At 56.9% G+C, this 9,897-nt stretch overlaps 1 protein-coding gene across 1 annotated transcript in view; it reads left to right on the forward strand.

Annotated features, from left to right (window-relative positions):
• The window catches only part of PRAM1 (PML-RARA regulated adaptor molecule 1), an 11,850-nt gene extending 1,959 nt beyond the window's left edge, over positions 1–9,891 (forward strand). The window contains exons 2-11 of the mRNA XM_015593462.2: positions 1,701–2,348; positions 4,237–5,860; positions 5,946–6,012; positions 6,100–6,176; positions 8,717–8,771; positions 8,888–8,996; positions 9,156–9,318; positions 9,403–9,436; positions 9,527–9,561; positions 9,700–9,891. Coding sequence (XP_015448948.1) covers positions 2,331–2,348; positions 4,237–5,860; positions 5,946–6,012; positions 6,100–6,176; positions 8,717–8,771; positions 8,888–8,996; positions 9,156–9,318; positions 9,403–9,436; positions 9,527–9,561; positions 9,700–9,737 — 2,220 coding nt within the window. The 5' untranslated portion in view covers positions 1,701–2,330 and the 3' untranslated portion in view covers positions 9,738–9,891. The remainder of the gene's footprint in view (positions 1–1,700; positions 2,349–4,236; positions 5,861–5,945; positions 6,013–6,099; positions 6,177–8,716; positions 8,772–8,887; positions 8,997–9,155; positions 9,319–9,402; positions 9,437–9,526; positions 9,562–9,699) is intronic.
• The last annotated feature ends 6 nt before the right edge of the window (positions 9,892–9,897 follow it).

The following is a 9,897-nucleotide window of genomic DNA, read 5'->3' on the forward strand; positions in this document are numbered from 1 at the left end:
ACCGATCTCCAGGGTACCAGGGTCCCTCAGCCACCCCCAAATCCAGGCCATGACATTTCCCAGTCTGTCAGGACCTTTCAGAGACCCAGGGCCAACATCTTGGTCCAGGTACACTCCCACCTCCACCTTATGACCCATGTAGATGCAGCCACCCCTCCCAGGAGAATAAGGGGTCCACAGCCTCCACTGCCCTGGAGTCAGCTGAAGCTCTGCGCTGAGGCCTAGGGAGCTAAGTCACCTGGGGATCCTGCCCACTCCAAAAACAACCTCCTTCCTCCCTCCTGCCAGTTCATATCCCACTTCTGTCTTCTCGCCTGGGAATCGTTACTGCTCCCGGTGTCCCTTCTAGGTACCCACAGCTCCTGTCCTCCCTCTGGCCAAGGTACGGTACAAACCACCCCCACCCCGACTTCAGGATGCCTGAAAGCTGAGTCCTCTTAGGGCCCCAGCCTGCACAGCAGAGTGCACAGGAGTGTCAGACTGAGGGAGAATGAGAGGGGCCTGCACATCCTGGCAGGCACCCACCTTGAGCAGCTGTCCCAACGCGGGCAGGCGGGCCAGAGACTGCAGGTTCTCATTGAAGAGACTGAGCCACTCCAGGAGGCTTCATTCCATGTGTGGCTGGCCAGGTGCCTGTCCACCGCCCGGCAGTTATCCAGCACCAGTTCTGATACTGGCATATGCCTGCTGGGTTACCCCCACCCAGAACTGGGAGACAGGAGGTGAAGGATGCCACAGCCCGAGCATGCCCATCCCGGGCTCCCAACTCTTCTGCACACTCTATGGCTCCAGGATCAGCCACCCACATGCTCAGTCCTCCTGGTGCTTCATGTGGCTGCCTGGGCCACCGTCCCCCCTACCCCATCCCCCTGGATTAGGGCAGTCGGGTGCACTGCCTCTGGCTACTGCGCACAGGGACCAGGTGTGCGCCAGCTGCAGCTCTCAGCTTTGGACCCCTCCCTAGCCCACACATTTCCAGACACTTGCCCCAACAAACCCCCACACACACCCTCAAGGCACCAAGTCAGACTCTGGCCAGCGCTCAGTTCTCCCCGCTTCTGGTTCACAGCTCCAAGTGCAGCCCTCTGTCCATGTTCAAGGCCACTCAGCGAGGCCCCAGCGGGGAGCCTCCAGGATGGTGCCAACACACAAAGGGGAACAGGGAGCACACGACCCTCCATGCTGGCAGGGGTTCCACCAGGGAGGAACCCTTTAAACTCCAAGTTCCAGGCTAGGGGTGTCCACACCAAGTGGCCTGCCCAGAGCCTGGGGAGTCACTAGTTGTCATTCAGTCCTTTAGCTTACCTTGATTGAGCGCCGACAGTATGCTCTCAGCCAATCAGCCCTTGTTCTTTTATTCCCTCACCAAATACTGAGTCAGCCAGCCTATGACCAGCCTGTGCTGTCTAGTGCCAGAGACCCAGAGAGGACCCAGACCTCATCATCCCTGGCCTTCCGAGACCCTGTCTGGAAATGTGACTCAGGATCCATGTTTGTCTGTGCAGGGACAGGATGCACAAGCACAGAGGCTCCAGAATCCTCAGGCTGTACTCTTAAAGCAGACACATCAATAGGCAGTCACTTCCAACTGTGCTGCCTGTGGACTTCGTGGCAGGGCAGGCAAAAAGAGCTCAAGACAAGAGCCTCCTTCCCTGTCTCACCTGGATCTTTCTGGAACTTCTATGTCCTTACTACTTCAGGTGTGACCCTCGGACCAGCAGTATGAGCATCACCTGGGATGTTGCAGCACCTGAATCCTACCACGGACCGGAGGCAGACCCTGCACCTTAAAACACGGACTGAGGGGGACTGATGGGCACCAGTACTTCTCAGCTTAGCTGTACCTTAAAATTGCCCCACAAGTGTCTAAGACACCCCCAGGTTCAGGCCACACCCCATAGCAACTAAGTCAGAATTTCTGGGACCGCCTCCTCGTAAACGCCTCAGGCAACCCCAGGGCATGGCTAAACTGAGAATCAGGGCTCTGCACTCTCCTACTGGGTTCCCCTCCCTCTGTGCACTGAGGTCACTGACCTCCCAGGGACCTTATCTGGCTGAGCCTCACGTCCTAACGGCGCTGGTCTTGCCCACCACCTTTACACCCTCTTCTCTGACCTCCCAGCTGTCTCGATTTTCCTCCCACCCTCTGTCCAATGGGAACCTGGGGTGTCCTTAGGGGCCAAAGCCTTGGATACTGCCTACCTGCCCACCCTCAAATCTGCCATCCCAGTGGGCCATCTGCTCAGCTACAGCCATCCACGGCCCCACATGACATCTGCCCCTGCAAAAGGGAAGTACTGCCCGGAGTCGGACCACAGTGAAATGTTGAAATGAGGAAGGCAAGTGAGGTAAGGAGCAGCAGAAAGGCCTCACCCATCACACTCAGCAGAGTCCTGGGTCTCCTGCCAAGAGCAGACTGTTCCCCTTCCCCACTGAGAACGCCCCTCTCAAGGAGGCCCCGGCTGCAGTTGGCCTTGGCCTGCCTCTGTTGGTAGGAGGTCGTCAGGGTTTGGCACCATGTGCTCCTTGGAGCCCAGAGGTTAGCAGATCATGTGGTAGGAATGAAGGGGGACAGCAGAGAGCCCAGAAACTAGTGACTACATTGTGAATGCACTGACCTGCAATGCACAAAGCAGGGAGACTAGCTGGCAGGTCAGGAACTCAAAGAAGTGGACGGCTAGATCTGGAGACAAACCTGGGGCCAGGCCGTTCCCCCCTCTTCCTTCCTCCTCTCCCCTCCCCAACCAGTGGGGCCTGTGGAGCAGAAGCCACAGTCACTTCCTGAAGGCAGCAGCCCCAGCTCAGGTCCCACTCACCCTGTGGCCCATCATCCGCCTGCAGCCATGGTGAGTGAATCCCCAAGCCCTGGGAGAGTCCCCACTGGCTGGAGGCAAGGGGTGCCACAGGTGGAAATTGGGGGGCATATTCCAAGAGTGGAGCGGCAGAAGGGGCCAGGAAAGCCATCTGGGAAATGGGAATGACCAACACAAAAGCCCAGAGGTGAGAAGCAGCCAGGACACAGCTCTGGGACAGTCGAGCTCCAAGGGGCCTGCCTAGGTCCCTGGCTTAGGCTGCGACTATTAGGGGGAAAGATAAGAGGCCTCAGACAACTCCCTTCGCCCCAGGTCAGCATGAACAGCAACTGGTAACAGACGGCCAGGGTGAGCACAGGGGCTTCCTATGGATGACAAAGTAGGTCATTCACCTGCTGCCTGCTCCCACCTCTGCCAGTCCCCCCCAGGCATGACCTTTTAACCCCACGGGTCACCCACTGGGTAGGGGGTGGCTTTCAGAGGCATATTCAGACCCCAGGCAGGAATCGCAGCCTTTTCTCACATTCTCTAGATAGGAAAGTGAGCTACGGGCAGGAGAGGCCATGTAGTTCTGCCCTTCCCCTCCCTCCCCCATCTCCCCCAGGTGAAGCCAGGCTTGGGGGCTTCTGGAGAATTTGTCATCAGAGCAGGTCCAGCCTACTTTGTGCATCTGCCTGTGTCTGAATGTTGGTACAGGGTGGTCCCCACAGCACCTGGGACAAACTTCATGTACTATACATGGCATATGCATCTGACCGTGCCCGTTTCACGAGGCATGCCTGCCAGTCCTCATGGCCATTGTGGACTGTGTCCCTGACCATCACCTGGGGCATCTGAGACTGTGAGAGACCCTGTGCCACATTTGCCACCAGGTCAGGTGTCTCTGCATCCATCTATGTGAATCAGACTGGATGCAGCTGAGTATACACCTGACTTTGTGCCCTCTATGTTGTTTATTTCAACAAATATTTACTGAGTACCTACTGTGTGCTGGGCATTGGGAGGATAGCAACAAATGAGCAAAGTCACTGCTCACACATTTAAAAATATACATGAAATAAATATAATACATGGTGGTGGGTACTAAGAGAAAAATAGTGCCGGTTGGGGATTCAGGGTTAACAGGTTTCCTCCAGCTGCTCTGAGGACACTAACCAGAGATGGAGGGTGGGCAGGAGTCAGGGAGGAGGCAACTGGACAGTGCCTCTGGCGGATGACAGCACTGTAGTCTGTGAGAAGTGGTTAAATGCCGGATGTATTTTGCAATTAGAACAGAAGGGACTGGGGGCATGGGGGAAGAGGTGGTTAAAGAACAAGAGGAAAGTGGCAATGTGTCTGTGACAATGTCCTTGTGTCCCAACGTCCATCTCTCCACCACCCCTGTGTGTACCAGTCCCTGCCTGACTGGCTCTGTGTCCCCTAGGGGAGCCATCAGGACTTCCGGAGCCTTCAAGCAAAGTTCCAGGCCTCTCAGCCGGAGACCAGCGAGCTCCCCTTAAAATCCCCAAAGCCTGAGTTCAAGAAACTCAAGAAGTTTCCGCAGCCTGAGCTAAGTGAACACTCCAAGAAACCCCCGCAGCCCGAGTTCGGTGCAGTGCCCAAGAAGCCCTCACAGCCCGAGTTCGCTGACCTCCCCAAGAAGCCCCTGCAGCTTGAGTTCAGTGCAGTGCCCAGGAAGCCCCCACAGCCCGAGTTCACTGACCTCCCCAAGAAGCCGCCGCAGCCCGAGTTCGGTGCAGTGCCCAAGAAGCCCTCACAGCCCGAGTTCGCTGACCTCCCCAAGAAGCCCCCGCAGCTTGAGTTCGGTGCAGTGCCCAGGAAGCCCCCGCAGCCCGAGTTCACTGACCTCCCCAAGAAACCCCCGCAGCCCGAGTTCGGTGCAGTGCCCAAGAAGCCCTCACAGCCCGAGTTCGCTGACCTCCCCAAGAAACCCCCACAGCCCGAGTTCACCGATCTGCCCAAGAAACCCTCCAAACCTGAATTCAGTGAACTCTCCAAGAAGTTCCCACAGCTCGAAGCCACTTCATTCCCCAGGAAGCCCCTGCAGCCTGAGGTCAATGAGGCCCCTCAGAAGGCCTTACAGCCGGAGCCCAGTGCACTTGCCCGGAAGCCCCTGCAGCCTGAGCTCAGCAACCCCACCAGGCCCCCAGCAGAACCCAAACTCAGTGCATTCCCTAGGAAGTTCTGGCAGCCTGAGACCAATGAAGCCACCCCGAAGCCCTTGCAGCCTGAGTTCAATACCTTTCCAAAGAAGCCCCCACAGCCTGAGTTCAGTGAGTTCCCCAAAAAGCCTCAGCAGCCCCAGGTCACTGGCCTCCCTAAGAAGTCCCTGCTACAGCCCGAGTTCAGCGAAGTCCCTCAGATGCCGCCCTGGAAGCCTGAGCCCAGTGAGCCCCACCCCGACGCCTCACAGCCCAACTTCAGTGCCTTTCCAAAAAGGCTCCCACTGCCTCAGCCAAATGACCTCCCCAAGAAGCCCTTGCAGCCTCAGTTTGGTGACCTCACTAGGACGTCTTCAGAGCCTGAAGTCTGCGTGTTTCCCAAGAGGCCAAGGCAGTCCGAATTCAAAGCACTCTCTAAGAAACTCCCCCAGCCTGAGCTGGGCAGCATCCCCAGGACATCCTCAGAGCCCGAGGTCAGCCTGATCCCCAGGAGGTTTACAAGGCCCGAGGGCCAGGGGCACCCCCGCAAGTTCTCACAGCCAGAGTCCAGTGCTCTGCCCAAAAAGCCCGGGCAGACGGAGTTTTTTGGGAATCTCTCTAGAAAGCCTCCGCTACCTGGCTCTCTTTCAGAGAGCTCACTGCCCACGGCCATTGCGAGCTCCGGCCCCAGGTTCCTGCTTAGCCCAGGGTTTGGAGTCAGGCAACAGAGGTCAGGAGCGCTCACCCACAGTGGAGGGTCAAGGCTGGGCCTCAAACCTGGTCGCCCACCCCGGCGGAGGCCTCTGCCTTCTGTCAGCAGCCTGGGACCCCCTCCAGCCAAACCCCCGCTGCCCCCGGGCCTCAGGGACGTCCAGAGCTTTCAGAGACCCTCAGCAGCAGCCACAGGTGGGTCAGGGCAGCCCAGGCTGAAAGGACGGGCCAGGGGCTCACTGGCCATGCCTGCCTCCCTCCCGCTCCTATCTCTCCACAGCTCTGCGGAGGACCCACTCTTCTGCTGGAATCCACTTCCAGGCCCAACAGCCTAAGGCCATCCCACAGTGAGTGTGGGGAGTAGTGGATGTAGGCGCAGGTTATGAAGCAGGTCATGAGGCTGAAAGAGGCCCTCATCTCAAGTATCCCTGCAGGGACCCGGATGAGATCTACGAGCTGTATGATGAAGTGGAGCCCACAGACGATTCCAGATCCAGCCCCAGGGGCAGAGGTTTGTTGGTGGTGGGTCCAGGCACCTGGGACACATCTGTTGCTAGGGCATTTTTTGCCATGCTGCTGGTGTGAGGCCAAGCACCAATCCAATTCCCTGACAGCATGGAGCAAGCAGAGGGTAGGAGGGGCTTTTCAGAAATATCATAGCAGCTCCTGGTGGGCGGAACAATGTGAGGAAGGGCAGCATAGATGCCAATAGCCAGTGAGCGTGGGTAGCCAGGTCAGGGCTGCAGCTCAGGGTGGTGACAGTGGAAGGATCAGGTAAAAAGTGGCAAGACAACTTGGCGGTATATTAAGCAGGGGTGAGAGGGAGTAAGTGAGCTTGACTTGGATGAGGCCCAAGTATGGAGCCTTGACTTGAGCCTGGATATAGTAGTGGAGCCATCTCTGAGTCAGAGACAAAAGTGTCAGGTTCCCTCATAGACCTGTTTGTTGTGTTGGAGGTACCTGAGGACTTGGACCTAGAACTCAAAGAGAGGCTGGACACAGGGTGTGGCTCTGGCATCTCTCTCTCTCCACTCTGGAGTTCCAAAGGACCCTTCTCTTTCTTTTCCAAGTCTCTGCTCTGGGAGGGCATGATGCTGGCCTAGCAGGCCCACACCTCCAACCCAGCTCCACGGTTAATGCCTTCACCAACCTCACAAACTTCCATGGAAGCACTTTAAATGTGTGTCACTGAGTCTACACTGCCCTATACCTCCCAAGGCAATGTCATGACCACTGTATAGATGTGCAAAATTGAAGACCCAAGAAGTGACTTGCCCCAGCTCACACAGCCAGTACAGAGGAGCCCGGGGCCTCTGCTCCCAGGCTGTGTCCCTGCCCTGGTTTGAAAGGGCCTCCTGCAGGGGAACCTTCCATCAGGGTTATGTATCTTCAGGATGCTACCTCATCCTCCCCATCAGCAGCCCCCACCTGGCCTGCTGCCTCTGTGGCTGCTTCTGAGCTTTCCCCAGGGGCTGTTTGCAACAGCCCTCCAAGTTAGCACAGAGCTTCCTGGCAGGGGCCTTCCTGCTTCCGCTCCAGTGAGGCTCTGTGGCTCTGCTCTGGGAGGGGCACTGTTTGGGACCTGGATGTAGTAGAATGCCTCTGGCCATTCCACTACTTCCCAGCAGCCTTGCAGGCACAGTCCAACCCCTCTTCCTCTCCCCTAACCCCGTACAGACCAGGAACATCTCCACTTCTGCTCACTGCCCCTGCACCGAATCCTTCAAGATTCCCATCGAATACGATCATCCCTGGATCTCCCCCTTCTTGAGACAGTGTGGGGCTATTAGTACAGATTGTCCCAAAGGCGGCTTTGTCCTTTTCAAGTCTATCCTCCCACTCTCCACTTCACTTGGAGCAGTAGCAGCTGGGGGCTGGGGCCAGCTCTTTCCCAGCATCTGAGCAGGCCACCCACAGGAGCCTGCCTTCCCCTGTGGAGCTAGCTCAAGGTCACACTGCCAGGAATCTTGGGCCATAGGTGCACCAGGTCCGCCCCGTAACACAGTGCCCACGAAGTGTGTGCTCTGTGCTGTGGTGGGTTTATAGGGGCTCTGGGGTGCCGACGTCAAAACTGCTCCCAGCTGAGTGACCATCTCCACACTGGGCAGCCTCTGGGAGAGGCAGAAGCTGCTGAAGGAATATTCTGGGTGGGACCATGGATGGCACCATCATCTGAGCACCAGGCTGAGGCTAGAGGCACATTCAGTGTCTGAAGGGTGAGAGTATACTACCACACAAATACCCCTCAGTGGGCTGCCTGATGGGAGGGACTGCTGGCCCAAAATGTCAAGACACTTGGAGTTATTCAGAGAGGACAACGAAAAGCTGGGGGCTTCAGGTTCTGGAGGCTTCACTCACCTGTTCATGAGGCTCTAGCGATAAGCCAACCCTTCGGCAAGCAGGCGCCTACCTGGAAGGCTGGCCACTTGCCAGTAAAGTCAGCCTCACCCTGGGAGACATCCCTTACAGTCCAGCCTCACCATGAGCCAGGCCAGTCCAAGAACCCCACCCAATGAGCCCCTTCTCAGAGGGCGACTTAGTTTGCCTCCGGGATATGCTTTTGCCTCATTTTTGACCCAAATCTCTTTAATTCCCAGAACTCAACCTGCTCTAGTGCCAGATATAAAGTAGCCTCAAAAGTGTGCAAATAAATCCTGCCTCTCTACCCCCTTACCAGCTGGGTGACCTTGAGCAGATCACTTTATCCCTCAGGGCCTTTATCTCATCAGCAAGTTGAGAATGACAGTACTGCCTGCCTGTCATGAGTAAGGTTGTTGTGAAGGTTGAATTAACGTGAATATTTCTGCCATGCCTCGCGTGTGTCACAAGTTAAGAAAATGAGAGGCAATCCAGTACAACTCACAACCAAGGACAAAGGCCTGGGGAGAGGATGGGCAGGTGGGCACAGCAGGGGTTGGGAAGGGGCCTGGCCAGAATGAGAGGATGTCTTAAGAACTGCCACAAGGAAAGCTCACTCAAGATCAAGCCACCAGGGCCAAGAGAGGCTGAGCCAACAATCTCCGCCCTAAGTTGTGTTTTGACTGCCCCTAGATGAAGTGCCACCCACCCAGCAATCACCTAGAAAATCACAAGACTCTGAGCTCAGGTAACACAGGGCAAGTGGGGTGGGACAAGGAGGGGCTGAGCTCTGGAAGGGAAGTAGAAGGGGACCGCTGAGGAATACATCTTGCTCACGAGTATCCAATTCACTGGGGGGCTCAGGAAGGAGAAGGTCCTCCAGCCACAGCCGTTGCTGCCCACGGACCCGAAGGTGCTGAAGCAGATCCGGAAGGCAGAGAAAGCTGAGAGGGAGTTCCGGAAGAAGTTCAAGGTGTGGACACCAGGCTAAGCCAGAGCCCTAGGAGGGCTGGGCTCAGCCTAATTGACCAAGGCCCCATGAATTCCATCCTCAGGAAGAAGCTGGGGCTCCTGGGCAAGGGCGGGGGGAGGGTGTCAGCACAAGCCAAAGCTCTAACATGTACCTCCCTAGTTTGAGGGGGAGATTGTGATTCAGACGAGGATGATGATTGACCCCAATGCCAAGACGCGTCGTGGGGGTGGCAAGTACCTGGGGATCCGGCGTGGGGAGATCCTGGAGGTGATCGAGTTCACCAACAAGGAAGAGATGCTGTGCAGGGACACCAAGGGCAAGTGTGAGTGAGCCGGACCAGGTAACCCTGGGGAGACAGGGCTCACACCACCGAGCCAAGACTCACCCATTCCCACTCTCTTCGTAGATGGCTACGTGCCTAGAACAGCGTTGTTGCCCCTGTGAGTAATGCCCTGATGCAGGGGGTTAGGGAAGGGGGGCAGTCGATAGGCCAGGATGACCCTTGCTGATCCATCTGTGCTCTCCATCAGGGAAACAGAAGTGTATGACGATGTTGGCTTCTGGGGTACGTAGAAATTCTGGATGGGTTGGAAGGCATCACAGTGCCTCGGGAGGGGATAAGCCCCCACCCCACTTCCCTGGGGGCTGCTCAGTATCTGCTTATGGGGAGAGGGATCCACTGGAAGTCACTATTCCTCTGCAGATCCTCTGGAGAACCAAGCATTCCCCCGGGGACAGTAAGGCACAAAGGTGTGGGGACCTTGGACAACATGCCGGCCCAGCCACCCACTAGCCCTGGATCCCAGCTTGGAGGTTGCAGAACTGCCAAGGGTCAGGTCTGACTACGTACGTGGACTACATAAAGCCCCCTTTCAAAGCCATCCCTGCTTCCTGTCTTTCC

Source organism: Pteropus alecto, unplaced genomic scaffold (genome assembly GCF_000325575.1).
Source record: "Pteropus alecto unplaced genomic scaffold, ASM32557v1 scaffold37, whole genome shotgun sequence".
Taxonomy (NCBI): Eukaryota; Metazoa; Chordata; class Mammalia; order Chiroptera; family Pteropodidae; genus Pteropus; species Pteropus alecto.